This window comes from Sander vitreus, chromosome 3, assembly GCF_031162955.1.
Source record: "Sander vitreus isolate 19-12246 chromosome 3, sanVit1, whole genome shotgun sequence".
Taxonomy (NCBI): domain Eukaryota; kingdom Metazoa; phylum Chordata; class Actinopteri; order Perciformes; family Percidae; genus Sander; species Sander vitreus.
Window position 1 is genome coordinate 2,375,317 of NC_135857.1, and position 18,562 is coordinate 2,393,878.

The following is an 18,562-nucleotide window of genomic DNA, read 5'->3' on the forward strand; positions in this document are numbered from 1 at the left end:
GATTTGCCCTAACATACCATTCAACATCCTGTCAGTTTATAATATATAATGTGACACCGCAACTTGGCTCATTTTCTAAATATAGTGTCGTATAAAAACTTGAGGAAACATGCTTTTGGTTTCAGTTCAGCATCAAATCGTCTCGTGGAGATATAATCTTCTATATTTAATATGCTCCAGTAAATCATGGTGCTTCCCAGCTTTCCCCTTTGACTTGAAAGCATTCCTCGGCCCGGTGTTTTGAAGCCATGGGTCAGGGCTGCAGTTCATCTTGCTCCTGCACAGCTTGGGCTGGTGAAGTCAGCCATTCCTTACAGCCTGTTTGTGAGAGCTGGAAAGAAACCCATTACACCTTGTTCTTTTACAGTGCCAACCACTGCTGCTCCCTCCACTTCCCATCCACCCTCTCCCTCCCTCTTTTCTCCCTCCACCCTCTGCCTCCTTTCTCTTCCTCTTTCCATCTCCCAACAAGTACACACACTCCCTGCTCTTACGCATATTCTGAATGGTTTAGTCACTGCTAACCGAACACTCCTGCAGCCCCCTAGGGAAACACAAGAGGAAGGGGGTGGTGGTTGTGATGACAAGCTTGCCACTTAGCAGAATAGGCCTATGGGGACGTAAGTGTGGCTCTGCAAGGGGCAACCCTCTCTGCTCTTACAGGGACAAGCCTCACTGCCACTGTTTTGCCATGCTCTCGGTGAGACTGTTTGGGCAACACAGACAGCTTTTTTCCACCCAACAGGTGAGTCTTCTTTTTTCTGTTTCCCTTTGAATCTCACTGGTGTCTGCTTATGATGAAGAAACAAATGACAGCTCTTAATTTCTTCTCTTTGCTAATCGTCCTTGGCTGAGTTGAGAAAGTTATACTATAGGTTGTTTCTGCGTGAGAAGACTTGTTCGGGACATTTCTGTTGAAAATCTTCCAACACTGGATTTTTTTTTTTCACTCTTCTAAATAAGTTGTGGTCTTGGCTCTGCATTCATTTGAGAATAATGAGAGCCTCTTTGCATAGTGTCTTTTAAAAGAGGGGTTTCTTAGAAGGAACCCTAATCTTGTGTACACTCCCTTCACATTCACCATGTGGGGACAGGAAAAATCAAAGGCAGCCCTTTGGTCACAAAGAAGGTCATATGAATAACTGTATGCTTTTAATACACCTACAGAGAAAGCATGGATCACTGTAGCAATTGAAATGATTAAGTTGGAAAAGATAGCTTTTAAACTGCGAGAGAATGAGATGGAATATGCTGAAACATGGGCACCCGTGAAAGCATTCCTAAAGTCACTATAGAAGAAAGAATTATTAGAAAAAATAAATGGAAATTTGATGGAAATTGGAAAACGGCAAATTTGTATGAGGGGTGCACAGGTAGAGGTTTGGTTTGATTAGATATTTTGAATGTCATGTATGTATGTGATATATGGTGAAATAAAAAAAAATAAAAACATGTAGGGACAGGTTTTACGTGAGGTACTACACAGCATTTCATTTACTTATTATTTATACTGTATTCATACTATATGGCAGACTTTCCAGTTTTCCACTACCCTGCCAGATTTATAAAAAAATTATCTTTAGAGTTAGATTGTGGCCTTGTCTGAGGTTGCTTTATCTGCTTGTGTCCTAAAAGCCAAATAGTGTGTTTGCGTGTATGCATGTGTACGTGTGTGTGTGTGTGTGTGTGTGTGGGTGGGTGTTTGTTTGTCAAGTGTCTCAAGGCCATGGTAAAGGTCCTGCCAACTGCAGCTTTCTCACAGTAACAGCAGAGACACGTTATTATTATGTAAATCAGTTTAACTTTTAACTTTCTGTAGCTGTGTTATGCATTTCACAAAAATACACTGAAACAACTTTCATCTATACGATCAAGTGTTGTTGCTGTTTAAACATGAGGGGGGAAACATGTCGACTGGACTCAGCAGGTTTTGTGTAGGTTATGTTTGTTTTGGACGTTTCTTGGTTCAGTTGCACTGTTATCCGGTCTGTAAATGTCCTCTGAGGAAAGTCTTTGTGGCTTGAACAAGATCATAATCATCTGTAGCAGCACAATAATGCAATTGTTTGCTTTTCCGTGTGCACTTTGGATGTCTCGGACCTGTCCAAGGTGTGTTTTGAAGAAGGGCTTAATGAAGGGGTGAGTGGGATGTTAACCATAGTCAACCCGGGACATCGTCTGCCCTGATGAATGGTGTAGTGCGTAGTAAATCACCGACTGGGACAGAGCAGTCAGATTCCTCTGTGTAGTGATGTCACCATGATCGTGTGTGAAACAGATCCAGACTTGAACAGCCCAGCCTGAGCCAGATGTTGAATTTCACAGCAAACTTCTCGCTGGATGGCACGCAGTCAGAGCTGTTCAGAGCTGAACGTAGAAGCTCTACCTTACACTCTGGCAGTACACTGAGACTCATTACAGGACACACTGACATATGGAAACAATATAAGAAGTATGTATAGTCCATGCTGTGGTGCCTTCATTGTCTTTGGAAATAATCTCCATCTCTCTGGGCTCATCAGATGTGTTACATTCCATTCACATATTTTCATTTCTGTTTATTTCAGGTCGTCTGCTGTGTGGTTTGACTGAACATCTTGGATTTAAAATGGCCATCCGATACATCAAGCACAAGTACCTGTGGATTTATGTTTTGAATTATGAGAAACTGTAGAATAAAACAATAATGGAGATTCCACCCGTGGTGAATTTGGAGGGACGTGAGTCTTGGACAGCTTCAGGATTGCAAAAAGTAGCCTTCTCAAGACAAGAGTTGACCTCAGAAAGCTCTGCTCTCTCCGCTAACGGCTCAGCAGACCACAGAGGGGAAGATTGTCTCCCTGAAGCCCAAAGCTCGCTGTTGGAGCCAGATGAGGACATACACAAGCTGAAGAAGAGTTTTGTTTGTGTCAGTCATAAAAACATTGAATTTGCAGAAGTTGTGTGTGCACAGGAGCGTGAACAGTCAGTCATTCCCAGTGAAGCACCCCCGCACCCAAGTCCGCGGGCCTCAGCTCAGCTTCATGATGCAGGTATTTTGACCACTTTACCTAGGTCAAATGACTGCTGCTGTTCACTTCCTGTTCCTGTTGCAGAAGGCCACTCAGACCAGGTGGTTTATAACCATGCTGGTCAGACAGTAGACTTGAAAACAGACTTCAGGAGGTTAGAGCCAATCTCAAATGGCCATGTCTTTGTGCCTCCAGAGGACCCGTGCCCCATCCTCAATGTGGACTCCACTCCTACCCTCACTGTCCCTGTGACTGTCCCTGTTTCCGACCGGAGAGTCCTGGATCTCCCACGCATCGTGAAGCACAAACCGAGCTCCATCACCTTCTCCCACTACACCTGCCCCTCCGGAGCCGACGGCCACGCTTTTGTCAATGAGAGTTCTGACGATGGACAGTCTTCACTGGAGGAGGAGGAGGAGGATGATCATGATGATGAAGATGGTGATGATGATGATGGTGATGATGATGATGATGTGTTCCCAGAGTTGCCTCAGAGTAGAGAGTATCTTGTCAACCACAGACAAAGGAGCAAAGGCGAGTCGAAGACGAGAGGCGCTATGAGTGCCCGAGCAGAAATTGTTCCCGCGGCCACAGACTGGGGTTATGAAGCAGAGGAGGACACCAGCAGTAAGGAGGTACGCTGTTGTTGATTTCAAGTCATCCACTATTATTCACTGTTGCCCTTTGCATTGTAGAATTAATCACGTATTGATTCATGTCGAGATTTATTTATAATCATTTTATTTATTGTTTTATAATGTATTATTTTAATCCAATTTATTAATTAATTTTTCAACAATGATGTAGACAAAACAATGAACAGTGCAAAGTTGGTCCAAACAGGGTATCATGCAAATGTTAAAGCAAAGACAGAGCACTATTAAGACAATACAAACACTACAAACAAGAGACAAAGAAAAAATAGGCATGCACGTCTCGAATGAATTGAAAGAAAGGGGTCCCATATTTTATTGAATTTTCTCAGTGAGTCAGTTAGTATACATCTAATTCTTTCCAATTTGACAAACCCAAGAACTTCCCTTATCCAACAGGTATGCAGAGGTGGTGCCGGAGATTTCCACTGTAATAAGATCAACAACATGACATTACATGTCATGTTGTTTCGCATGAGATCAATTATTTCATGAGATTTTTGTTCTTTACAAAAAGCAAATGTGAAGTCTTATGTATATTTTCTCATGTGATGTCTTACATTTCACACGTGAAATACCTTAAAGCCGTGTCCGAAAATCCTGTGTGCATGGAAATGTATCACTGTTAAATATGCAAATTGTGTTTCAGATGTAATAAATCCACATGAGTGTTTTAAGGGGAATTAAAATAAAACATTTTAGACAGTAAAATTAAAATCAAGACAAATAGGCTAATACGGTTGCAGTAACTGTTCGGTGATGGATACGCCCAAATACCCCAAATACAAGTAGAATATAAATCAGTCAAAGACAATTAAAACCCTGTGTATAGAAATCTAGAAAACATTGTGATCTAAAAGAAAATGGACTTGAAGTAGCATTATTTAGCTTCGTTTGGTCTGTTCAAGGAAATGACCACAGTGAGAGAGTCCATATTTGCCAGCTCCTAGCAGCTTACATCATTACACCGTAAAATAATACATAGTTGGTTTAAGTGTGTAGGAGTACACTGACTTCACATTTGTACTGGACAAATGCTGATTCAGAAGGAATGCAAACAGCTTCTGCTTTCTCTCCACTCCCTCAACAGGCAGCGGTGTTTTGACAGAACCCAAAGCGGGCCGTATTAGCACTGAACTTAGACTTCCATTACTGAAGCGCTCTCTTTATCTTTAACAGGTCAAGGCACATGTCAGTCTCTTTTTCACACAACCTTTACCCTGACCTCAGTTGTAACCATCCTACAACCTCTCATCCCTGCTTGTTATTGCCCTTTTTAAAGCCTCATTTGAACATTCATAAATATGTTCAAATCCGTTAGATATGTGTTCAGTTACAACTGGAGGGAGCATATCCAATGACTGCTTAACTGTCCTCCTTTTCTTAAACAGTCTGCCGATAATAGCGCACATGTAAACAGGGCAGAGTAAATGGCTGGTGGGGATTAGCTTCTCTGTGTGTTGTTCAGTAAGATGTTGAGGTAATGCCAGCTTTAAGTGCAGAATGACACTGCTTTGAATGAGTTGTTTTGGAGAAGAGTTGAAGAATGCAGGGAATCCAGGGAGCCTGTTGTTCATATTATCATAGGGCAGCAGGTTAATGCTTCTCACACCACAAGTTCTGTTATCGTATGGGGGGCTGCGATGTCGACATCGCTGTAGGAAGCTCTACAATTTCAACAGGCTGGGAAGAAAAATGTATTGAAAATAAGAGTGAAAACAAGCTATTTTTCTCAACTACATATCACTTTATATACACACACACACACACACACACACACACACACACACACACACACACACACACAAGCCAATCATTGCATGAAAAATTCAACCAAACTGAAATGGCCATGCACTTAATTAGATCTTAAATGATTTTTTTTTTTCTTAAACAACCATTCAAACTAATGCTTAGAAAGAGTCAAAAGCTAAAGAAGAGCCCAATACCTATATTCATCTTGAAAAGGAGTCTTATTTGTATAAGAAAAACACATGAACTGCATCCCAATAACCCCACACTGTTTATAAAACATTCATTATTTATGCATGCATACGTTTTTATTGTAATTTGAACAACAAGTATGGGCATGATAGTACCTGATATACAACTCTGTCAAAAATTATGAAATCACCTGACTGCAGAATGCCCCAACTAGAGTCAGTATTGATTGAACTTCATGTTTTATTATAGTTGTTGATACATTGTAAACATACATCTGTGTTTGAATTTTTTATAAAAAGATATTCAAGTTTTAGTGTCGGTAGAAAGTTACTGGAATAGCACATGGATGCAGTTATTCACATGAACCATATGAGGGCACTGTATGCATAGTGTTTCCACTGTGAGCCATCTCATGACTCCCCCCTGCTTCCATCATTTAGCTCAGCTGTGACTAAATGCCCCTAAAATACACGTTTCTTTACATATCCTTCCTACTCTACAGACATGGCAGTGGCTGTGTTCAGTTGCTGTTTTGCATCGCAGGATATTAAGAGTGTAATTTATTCCTCCAAGTAGCCAGGTAGCCATTGCCCTTTCGCATGACCGACTGCTACCTCCATGGTGATCTGTGGCACTCTCTGTGGGTGGCGCAGACTAGGCACCGAGCCCAGAGCTCACACACTTAACTCCTCATTTCCATGTCAAAGCTGCTGTGTTCGGGTTAACAATGTGGCCAATTTGCGCTGATAAAGTTATAGTCAGCTCACATTTTGTTGTCCCCAGAAGATAACATTAATGAATTTAGCTAACGGATTGACTCATACCAGCTCAGTTGCCATGGTGTGAGGACTTCACACAGTTGCCGGGGCCGGATCGTGGGGAAAGGCACGAAGAGATGAATTAAGGGTAGTGTCTGACTTGAGCATCAAGCCCTCTGTGGAATGTGTCTCATTCTAAGTAGAAGTGCCCACATACCTAAACAGCACCTAGTGGGGATGTCACTGAAAAGAGACAGTGTGAATGTGTTCCAGATTTGGCTTGAGCATGTGGCAGAATAGGGTATCTGTTTCTTGCATTTGTGTTTGTCTGACTCCAGGGGTCAATTAGGACTCCAGCACCCAAGATCTTCAGCTTCTTTCATTTTCTTTTCTCATACAAATACATTAATTTGGCTTAGAATATTAGGGTTAGTGCTTGCCATCATAACAGCCCAATTCCAGATCTTTAAGTCAATACATAATATCCATAGACTCACTTTCAAACAGTTAGGCCAGTCCCTGTCTTGTTATTTGTTGGAGGAATGTACACCCACTGATGTGCAGACAGAAGGATTTGTGTGCAACTCACATGTGATTTTTTTTATTGAAAATTCTTCTCATTCCTTTGAATCTGGTGCTTATTAACTAATTGTACAAACATTTTGGCCACATTGATCTCAGGATGATAAAAATAAACTACAGCCATGAATATGTTATATGTTCCTGGTCACAGGTCGATTTGTAAATTATTAGTATTATAACCAACCATACCACCATCCATTTTGTCACACCTTAAAATATAAAAAGAAGTCTTCAAATCACACAAATGTCCACACTGCTGACAACTTTAAGTCTCTTATTATATAAATAGCAGCAGGAATATCTTGTCTTTAATCTGTGAGGACACTGATGCTCCCTGGAGAATATCTTAGAAAGATGGAAAAAGAAACCTGATGCGTGTTGGAGGGTTTTCTGGGAATCAGTGTTAATTTCTTTGAACTAGTATCCTATTATTAGGCTTACATGGAGGGGAAAGTTTGAGCAAAGGTTCATCTACATTATTCTTGTTGCACTTATTATTACAGGGGTAGCTGTAGAGTGCGAGTAGAGTGGATGTTCACAATTCGTCATAGATCAGTCTTAAGTACAAAAGTATGTGAAGGTTTTTATATTTGTTAAAGAGACAGTTCAGCCTAAACGGTGGCACTTGGCTTGTTGAGCTGCAAGCGACAAAAAAAAAAACAACATTCGAAAGACTCGACAGGCAGCAATGTATCTTTCCAAAGATCATGACCTGATAATCCAAAGACCTGGTTGTGTGCAGTTTCATGTTGGAACTATTAGATGTTCAGGTGAGCTAGCAGTATCGGTTAGCATCTTCACAAGCTAGCAACGTCGGGCCACGAGCCTCTCGTCCATGAGTACGCTTCCTTCTCCGTGGTGATATGGTTGGCGGGTGTAGTTCGTAAGAAAGAAAATAGTTCCTACAGGTCATCATTTCTGAAATAGACATTGCTGTTGAGTTTTTCACTACACTACAAGCCGAGTGCCATCTAGTTCCATTATGTTGGAGGGAAGGTAGTCATCTCTACAGCCAAGATCTCCAACACTGGGTAACTCAAACTAAAACAATCTAGATTGATAGACGATAGGAAAAATATGTATTGTTAATTTTGGGGTGAACGGTCCCTTTAAGCAGACACAGGATTGAGCTGTCTAAACATACTGAGCCCATGTCAAACCTTTGATATTCCCTGGTCAGAACCACGCTTGCAGGGCTGACATATCACAGAAGGGGAGCTTTATTTTTTCCTCTTGGTGACCCCAGGGGACCCCTCAGGCCTCACAGGTCAGCAGGGGATTGGCCAGATTTAGGTCATTCCTAAGGGATTGAGTGGAAAAAGGCCCTTTCTCCCAGTGCTGGGTCAGTCAGCTGACACTGGGTGGTCAGCAGGGTAAATGGACCGTCTAGTGTCTGGTCCCTTAATTCCTCACAATTTAGGGAGAATACAACATAGAATGTCAAGTGTCAGGTTTTCAGTGCCTACGTTTGTAACATGTGTCAGATGTACTGCTTGATGGAGAATGATTTGCAGCTCGTGGGAAGCTTGTCACAACTGTAGAAAGGCATACTATTACTGACATATGCCAAATGATGACGTATTTACAGAGACGTATGAAACCAAACTCTCAATTTCTTGAACTGAATAGTATTTTTTTTGACAGTTACAGGAAGTAACTCTATGGATTGCACAGTAATTACAAACACTCTCAAAATATGCCACATGCTGGCCTGTCCTCATTTGGACTCCACTTTCTCTTTTCTATTTTTAGTCAATCCACAGTGAATCAATTAAAATATTAAAACAAGTGTCAAGTTTCAAAAGTATATCAAAGCCCTTCTGACAGGAACCACACCCCCCTGTCCAAGACACAGTGGGGGTTTCCCATGAGAAAATTCATTGACCAGTCCCTTCAATGAAATGATTGTGCATTGAGATACTTGATGTTATAAATGGAATAATGGCTTGATTTAGAAATGACCGGCAGTACCCAGGGCTCAGTCACAGTATTTAGTTTTAATTCCAGAGAAGGAATTTTAACTGTCTGTGTACGCAGTTTTTAAATTAGGGTGGAGTCAATGAACATCAAAGGACCATTGACTGTAGAAACGCATAGACATACAGCTATCTGTAATGTCATCCATAGGTTTCTGAGGAGACATGTTGAAGCCTGGAGTTGGGTTAATCACATAAAATCTCAATTTGAACAATGTAATGAAGCCAGGGTAGAATGCAGTGGAATGATCAAACACTATGACTCTCTTGAGAGAACTGGGGGGTTTCCCCAATTACATTTTTAAATATTTAGATAATTTACTTTACTGGATGGTTATTTTTGAGGATCAGAAATAATGTAGACTTTGTCTTCTGATGCAAAATTCAGTTTTGTGCAAAGATACTGATTCCATCTAATAGTTGATAACCCTGATAATCTGAACACATTACTTTAAGTTCCCCTATCATTTATAAGAAGTATAAACATTTAATAAATGGTTTATAACACATTGTAATGTAGTTGTAAGCAGATATAATTGTTTATTAATGTTATTTGTCAACAACTATAACGCCTCCTGTTGGCACCCGCAACTAATGGCTGGTGTATAAACAGATAATAAAAGACAATATAGTAAAACATAAAATAACATGTCTTCATAGCAGAAGCTGTTGACTATTAGTGTGCAATAAAAAACACTTAAAAAATATCCTTATAGCTGCGTACAACTACATTATAGTGTGTTATAAATAGGGGTGGGACAAAATATAGATACAGCAATATAACGTTGTCCTTCGTGCGATGCAATAATCGATACTCTGGCGCCAAAAATCAATATTTGAATGAATAAAATAAGGGCAAGTGCAGAATGAATGGAAAACACACACTGCTGGGTGTTAGATTTTTTTAAAGTTTTTGTTCTAAAAAGCTTTTTAAAATGTCAATGACGTCATACACATCGTACGGCCAGAGATACTGCTTTACGACAAGCTCTGAGTCGCTTCCTTTTTTCTCTCGAGATATCAACAACACAGCTGACAGGTTAGACTCTCCCTGTTAATACAACACAGCTGACAGGTTAGACTCTCCCTGTCAATACACGTGCTAGAAAGAGGTTTGCTAATGTTTTAAAGACCACACCGAAATATTCACTCTGACATTCTGGTTCCACTTCGGATGCCATCAAGCGGGATCTCTGGTCGTAATCAGTCCTTCACTGACCAATGAGCATTCATTAGCAGAATGCTAGCGTGTTATGGACAACAATGACTCAACCTGTAAGAAATCGAAACTCGTTCATTCAACTTTTGACCATGTTGAACTTGCAAAAACTCCAATCAAATCTGAGAATTCTTAACGACAATCAGGCAAAAGAGACAAATTTAGCCGTCTAGCTCACAGACCGTATATAAGAATGGACCAACAGATCCCGTTGCTCTGGACGGAGACCAGTGAAGGCCATTAGAAGCACTTTTCCGGTGATGGCTGAGCGTTACTGCGCAGCCTCCAACTGAGAGAGACGATGTAAATGTGCCATGAGCAACGTGTCTGAAAGTTGTAAGTCTTCTGGTAGCTGTGCCAAGACAAATCTCAATCATTCCGAATATTGCAGAGACGGAGAGCGTAGGTATATGTAAGGAGATAACATAGGCACAGGCTAATTATTGCTAACTAAAATGCTAGTTAACATTAGTAATTACACTTAAACAGCTAATGTGAGACGAAACTGCCTTCTCCTGTACTATACGGTAATTCCTCTACTATGAGACAGTAAGTCACATAGAGTCTTTAAACGCTTCAGATGTAAAGTTATTCGCTGTCAAAGTGACGTCAAAATGAATGGCAGTCAATGGAATGCTAACGGGAGGTGATGGCTTATTAGCATCAAAATGGCTCCGAGGAGAAGCCTACCCCCTTGGTCTAGCTCCATAGACTCCCATTCATTTTGCACTCGCCTGCGATCACCCCCAGTGGAACTCAACTGCAACCAAATTCGGTACAATGGGGCTTAATAGGGAGTGAACAGGCTCTCCGTAGATGGGCTCTGACATAAGTTAACGAGCGGAAGAGGAAGAGGTTTTCAACGGGATGGCACACAGCAGTCTGAGGAAAGTAACAGATGCCCCAGCCACGTTTATATAGGTGTTTTTGCTAATGATGTGAGTGATCACTGTGTGATTGCTGCTGTTAGAGACACGAAGGTGCCCAAGTCTGCACCTCGTATTGTTGGCGAAATATGAAAATGTTTGTTGAGCAGGGGTTTTTACATGACTTACTTTATTTTGACTGGAGTAGAATTGCTCTGATTGATGATGTGGAATTAGCCCTGACCTACTTTCAGAACAGTTTTCTTGATATTCTGAATAGACGTGCACCTATTCGTAAACTTAGAATTAAGGGGCGGGACAATCCCTGGTTTACTTCTGAGATATCTGATTTGCTCCACGAAAGAAATGTAGCATGGGCAAAAGCAAGGAAATCAGATACTGATGCTGACTGGCTTGTTTTCAGACAGTTGCGAAACAGATTCACGTCACTCTTCAGAAAAGCTAAGACTGAATTTTACCTATCTGAAACCACCGAGAATCTAAATGACCCAAACAAATTCTGGAAAACTATTAAATCATCAACAGGTTTTACATTGTCTCTGGTTAAGAATGGTGTGACTATATCTGACAAAGTAGAAATGTTAAATTGTTTTAATGAGCATTTCATATCATCTGGGTTCTTGTTTGACTCTGTTGCCCCTACGGTGTTGGAGCCTGTAAATGATACCTTTATTACTGACAACAACACTTTCAGTCTTAGCTCCTTCTCTGTTGCTATTGTTCATAAAGCCCTGAAACAATTGAATCCTCAAAAACCTGCGGGCCCCGATTACTTAGAACCTTTTCTTCTTGAAATTAGCCGCAGATATCCTAGCCGAACTTCTGACTCATCTTTTTAATGTTTCACTGGTCACAAACAAAATTCCCAAGGTATGGAAGTCTGCTTATGTTTTACCACTTTTGAAAGGAGGTGACCCAACCTTGCCTAATAATTACAGACCCATTTCCAAACTTTCAGCATTGGCCAAAGTGTTGGAATCCTTGGTTAGTAATCAAGTGAAAGAGTACTTAAATGCTCAATCAATTTTATCTAGCATCAATCTGGTTTCAGGAAAAAACACAGCACTACCACTGCTGCTATACAAGTAATTAATGATATAGTCAAAGCACTTGATGATAAGAAACACTGTGTGTCTCTGTTCATTGATCTGTCCAAAGCATTTGACACTGTTGACCATAGCATACTAGTTCAGAGACTGATCAGTATAGGTATGTCTAAGCACTCTGTTGGCTGGTTTATCAACTACCTTGTTGATAGGACTCAAGCTAGTTGAACGCAAGTACGCAAGTTGAAGGCCGAACGTCAAAATATGTATCAATCTGTAAAGGGGTTCCCCAGGGCTCCATTCTGGGGCCACTTTTATTCACTATTTATATAAACTATGGGGGAAAATGTCCTATGTGCATTTTTCCATTTTTATGCAGATGACACTGTTATTTATTGTTGTGCAGCTACCATTAAGAAGGCATATGAATGCTTGCAAACTGCTTTCGACAGAGTGCAAGCACAGCTTTATCAATTCAAACTTGTGCTTAATGCTGAGAAGACCAAAGTAATGGTCTTTTTAAACTCAAGAAAAAAAGATTTAGACCTGAATATTGTTACTGATCAGGGTAAAACAATTGAGGTAGTTTCATCTTATAAATATTTAGGATTTTTAATTGATGATCATCTTTCTTTTAAGATTCATATACAGAATCTAGTAAAAAAAGTTGAAATTGAAGCCAGGCGTTTTCTTTAGGAACAAATCTTGTTTTACTTTTTCTGCCAGAAAAAGGCTAGTCGATGCCACATTTCTCTCTATTATTGATTATGGTGATCTGTTCTACATGAATGCCTCTACATGAAAGTGTCTTCAAATGTTGGATGCTGTGTATCATGGAGCTTTAAGGTTCATTTCAAATTGTAGACCCCTCACTCATCACTGTACACTTTACTCCACAGTGAATTTGCCCTCTCTGTCAAATCGCCGCCTTACTCACCTTTATATGTTCATATACAAAGGCATTTTAGGCAGGCTGCCATGTCACATATCTGAATTTCTTTCTTTTACACAGAGTACTTGGTTTTCAGTCCCAGAACACTATCTCATTGAATGTACCTCAAGCCTGGACAGAGTTGTTTAAAAAGGCTTTCATGTTTGCTGCACCTTCTACTTGGAATGACCTACAGAAAACACTCAAACTACAGTGTCTAATTTCATTAAATGATTTTAAAGGTTATGTTAAAACCATAGAACATGAGTCCATCCACACGTGCAAATGTTTTAACTAATGGCACTTTTATTTAATTGAAATGTACTTGAGTTGTCTTTGCCTCTTTTGTTTTGTGATTGTAAATTGTTTTTATATGTAACTAACTTGTTCTGCTATCTTGGCCAGGTCTCTCTTGAAAAAGAGATTTTATATCTCAATGAGACTAACCTGGTTAAATAAAGGTTAAATAAAAAAAAGTCTGGACCCAGAGTTGCTCCATAGTTCTGTAATTTTAATTTACACATTGAGAAATTTGTGCTGCAGAATTGTGCCGTTTTCTAACAGACTTGCAGTAAATAATAAAGAAAACCTGCACTTAACCTTTTCACGGGCATTTTGTGTTCATAGTTAGACCGATGTTGTGATGTATCATTATAGGATTGTCTAGCAATAAATTGATTATCGCAGAATTACTGTATGGTGATATTATCGGTATCGTGTATAATGTATCGTATCGTGAGGTACCCTGTTGTTCACACCCCTAGTTACAAACCATTTATTAAATGTTTATATACTGCTTATAAATGCTAAATTGGGGAACTTGAAGTTACAATTTCGAACTTTATTCTCTCTGGCCGCACCTATGGCGATAAGCGGTAACTGCAGGTGTGTTTTTGGATTTCACGTTCTCTTGTTTTTTAAGTTTCATCGTCTGAAGTCATCGCTCTTTTCTTTGTTTGTTCAGCCGTAGTAACCATTTACTCGCAGATGATTATTACTTTAAAGTAAAGTGTTACTGTTCACTAATTTCTTGGGTGAACTGAGAATGAATCTTCCTCGATCCAAAAAGTCAAACTATAGGCCAAATAGGCCTCCTCCTATTGGCCAAATTTCTCAGTTGGCCCTCGTTATACAATACGTTATACAATCCTAACAGACTTCCTGCAACAACTATATTTTAGGAGGGGCTTCCTAGGAAATACATTATGTTACTACTGTGTCAAAAACTTTGGAATTTTCCACAAGAGAAATTCTCTAGAAAATCCCCTCCTCAATGGTTTTGGGATTTCAGTCTGGGATTTTTGAAAGTGGGCCACAGTGATGCTGTCGAAGGATATGAGGCATATGAGCCTGTCCAGGACTCTGCAGAACAACAATCATAATTTATACTTGGATGACCAAGGTGTATCCTGCTGATTTATGAGGCTGGACATCCAGATCCTCAGACACAGCTCCTGTCTGTGGAAGGATGGTCTATTTATATACACGGTGTGTCTGGGGAGTAGTGAAAGCCAGTGCAGGGAATTCCATCATGCTCTGAATGGCACACATGTCTTGAGCCCTCTGCCTTTGCACTTTCACCCCAAGACACAGCAGAGGAGATCACATTTCCATGTGTGGCTACAGTGATGCAGCATCTGCAATTTACAAGATACTTTTTTGGGTTTGCTTGTAACTCTTCTTGAGTTTAGAGCAGTGTGGTAAATTGACAGATGCTCTCACCTTACCTGAAAGTGTTAATTAAAGGAGAAATCTGGCGCAAAATGAACCTAGGGGTTAATAACACGTGTACCGAGTCGACCGTTCTCTGGGATTTGTTTTCATGCTAATCAAATGTGACCAGTTTTAGCGCTAACCGCTAATTAGCTTATAACGCTAGTCATCGTGGCACGCGAAAGTAAAAAGAAATCGCTGTTTCTATACCAGTAGCAAGCTCAAAATAGCACCACACTTCAACGGTAGCATAATGAGGGTCCCTACATGTAAACCGAAGCATTGCGAACTTTGTAAGTGTACAGAATTAAAAAGATAGTTTAGAATGACTTAGTACCGTTCGTGTATACAGGCGGGCGCCATCTTGGGAAAACAGTCACACTTTGGTTTACATGTAGGGACCCTCATTATGCCACCATGGAAGTGTGGTGCTATTTTGAGCCTTGTTAGTGGTATAGAAATAGTGATTTCTTTTTACTTTACCCTCTGCCCTGACGACTAGCTTTATAAGCTAATGAGCGGTTTGCGATAGAACTGGTCACATTCAATTAGCATGAAAACATATCCCAGAGAACGGTCGACTCAGTACCCATGTGTTATTAACCCCTAGGTTCATTTTGCGCCGGATTTCTCCTGCAGGTTTGAAAGTCAGATTAAGAAAATGAATTTCTGATTTCGATGAAGTTTAGCTGAAGCGTATAATTAAGCAGGCAGTTTTGATGAAGTGTCAGCAGCTGAACTTGACATTAACACGTTACATTAAACATTAACCTGAAAGTCCTGTGAGTGTTTGTAGCCTACATGAAAAGGTGTGTAGGCATAATGTATGTATGTAGTTTATGTGACTAAACAATTTATTTTTCTTTAATTATTGATGTGAATTGAACTTTCCATGATGGAAAAATGCTGAGATTTTGAGGAGAAATCAGAAAATCGTATTCAAACAGCACCTGGAAATTGGTTTAAAATATAAAAATCGACATGACATAAATTAATTCCATTTCATTTTTTGTCGTGGTGGTGGGGTCTCAAATACTAAAAGTTCAATTTGTGATAATAAAATTATCATAATAAAAATAATAATAAAAAAAACAGATTAAACAAGACTAAGTAATTGTTCTCAAATACACAAATTTTGCAAACTGAAAACTGGGATAAAACTTGACCCCAAAAGTGTATCAACATGCTGCTACTGGCTCAATCTTTGACTCACTACTCTAATAGCAGCCGAAGCTTGTCTTCTCTTAAACCAGTGCTTCTCTGATTACCCACAGGAGTCCCCACAGGTCAAGTCTCCCTGGTCGGAGTCAATGAGCCATCTGATGAGGAAACTGGACCAGCTTAATCTAGACATAGAGGAGGCTCTGAGTGCAAACTCCTCCCCCTCCGACACACCCTGCACCACCCGCAAGAAACAGGTGAGTGTGTGTTCACGCAGCCTGACATCATGACTTCCTTATTGCCATCAGGGTTTGACAAGAGTTTTGTCCCTTATGCTTTGACATAAACACAGAAATGAACTGTGTTAAAAAGCAGCATGTGGTATGTGCCCGGTCACGGTTGGTACTGTACACATTCCTGTGAATCGCATGCTGCATACTTGGTCATGCTTGTAAACTTAACGCTAAATCAATTTACTTTGCTCTGTGGAGAGAAAATCCCGATGGATTATACGGACCTGTGAGCAACAGGTGTTCATCGGAATTTGACATCCTGCTGAGTTTTAGAAAGTGTTTCACATTAAGGTTTAGATTCAAACAAGCTGTCTCAAATCGAGCCATAAACCCAGTAGCCTTTGTGAAAGTTGATTCAGTGTGTTGATCTCTTGTGGGTCCTAACTGTGTCTGTGACTTGTGAGATATGGTGTAAATATATAGTCTGTCTGCAACACTATGGGCTTTGTCAAGGCCATCTTATAGTGTCCTTCTGACTTGAGTCTGTTTTACGATGTAAGTCTGCATCTCTCAGATGTGATACTGGAGTGTACAGTGCTTTAGCCGGGTCAGAATGGTGCGGCAGGAACAGACAGCTATTGTGCTTTTGAGGTTGCGACTGGGACCAAGCAACTCTGTTCCTAAAAAGGGCTCTTCTCATGGTGGCATGTTTCATGAAATATCCCACTAGAGTTAGCATTTGGGAACAAAAGTGCTCTTTCGGGGTCCATATGTATGTACCGCACAGAGGAGCTTTTGTATTGAAGGGAGTTTGTATGATTTGGTCCATTAGGAATGGTTGAGAGAGGCTCACATGCCTCCCAGGCATCTACATAACCATCCCAGGCATTCACTATTACTTGCTTTAACTAATGGCAGGCGACTGGGCAAGACAAGACATCTTTACTGGGATATTTGACAAGGTCATAATCTCTGTTCCTCTCAAAAGAAGATCCGCACATACAGGCTCCTTTGTAAGTCTCTGTCAAGCTGAATTGAGAGTGGAGATTTCACTTCCCCAGCAGTTGACCTCAGCATCTTGTTTTCTTTCCCCCTGGCCACCGTTGAGTCTGTTGGGCCAGACAGAGACGGACCCAGTGCTGATTGTTGTTGTGATGTTGTTGCAGTGGGGTGCTGCTTCAAAGTCCACATTAAACCCAGCCCTGAACGACCAAGTTCTCCAGAAACCAGACAGAGGGGAATGTCCGAGCCAGGACAGGTCTTCTGCTCCTCGCAGCGTCTCAATGGAAACACAAGCAACAACCAAAAAGACGGTAAGTTTCTCTGAGAATAGCAGCTTCCTGCAGGCGTCCCACAGTTTAAGTGAGTCAATGACAAATCAATCAGCCAGTGTGTCCAGTACATGCATACTTGCGGTATTGTTGTCCAATTCTCATCTTTAAGGCTATGAGCTGCTAAATTACTTTGAGTCTAACTCCACAACTGGTTGCACATGTTTTTCTTTTTTCAGCTCAAATCTGGCTTTAGCATTTTTGGGTGACTGCCATGACCTGTTTATTTCCTGCCCTTCACAAAGTATTTCTCCCAGCTAATTCAAAGTTCTTGTCTGTCCGTAGCTGGGAAATTTTTACTCTGTGTCCGTCCTAAATGAGCACTTTGTGTTAATTAGCACATATCTAAAATGTTTATTCCTGGATTACGTTATCTGAAACTAATCAAATGAAATTCAGTTGGACCTTTTAGTCGTTACTGAACTTTGCTGAACAGTCTTGTTTCAATAGATGCTGTATCGACATCCAGAGCTAATCATGTTCTAGGTGTTTATACACCTGTTTCGTTTTGAGTTGAGATTTTCAAAAACTGACATTGAAAAAACAAAATGACAGCATTTGTAAAAAAAAAAAAAATTTCCTCTCTTACAAAATACACTTTCTTATCAGTTTCCTTAATGAATAAAATCACACTCTGTGAAACCTACATTTCACAATCGCATATTTGATCCGTTTGTCATGGTCACTGCGTTGACAGAAGAAGAAAAAAAATAATCACCAATTGTTTAAGCAGATCCCCCTCTGTACAGCTGCTCTTCTTACTACATCTGTAAATATTTGAGGTTTGCATTGAGAATAGGGTCAGCTTAGGCATTCTTAAACAAGCAGGACTCACTTCTGCTGGACAAAGTATATAAATGTCACTATTCAACGGCCCTAAAAGAAACAGACAACTGAGAGATTTGCAGAATGCCGGGCGGGTTTAAATTCAAAGCCTTTCAGCTTGTGCTTTGTGCTTTCTTGATGGCTCTGCTGCAATGCGGTGGCAAACAACCTGCTTATAAGAGAAAAACGTAGCCGTCCGGGCATATTCTCTTACACTTCATCATTTCATTTAGTGATACCCCTTTTTACCATGTTACCATGTGATATTTTTAGACTACATCCAATCAATTTAGCA

General features: G+C 40.4%; 1 protein-coding gene across 3 annotated transcripts in view; it reads left to right on the forward strand.

Moving 5' to 3' along the window:
* Nucleotides 1-467: 467 nt before the first annotated feature.
* Nucleotides 468-18,562, forward strand: part of stard13b (StAR related lipid transfer domain containing 13b) — a 76,604-nt gene continuing 58,509 nt past the window's right edge. The window contains exons 1-4 of one of the 3 annotated variants that reach the window (XM_078245673.1): nt 468-745; nt 2,568-3,646; nt 15,992-16,135; nt 17,278-17,424. In XM_078245673.1, coding sequence (XP_078101799.1) covers nt 2,687-3,646; nt 15,992-16,135; nt 17,278-17,424 — 1,251 coding nt within the window. In that variant the 5' untranslated portion in view covers nt 468-745; nt 2,568-2,686. Of the gene's footprint in view, nt 746-820; nt 2,453-2,567; nt 3,647-15,991; nt 16,136-17,277; nt 17,425-18,562 lie in introns of those variants that run through there. The other 2 variants (XM_078245680.1, XM_078245683.1) reach the window with 2 other exon arrangements.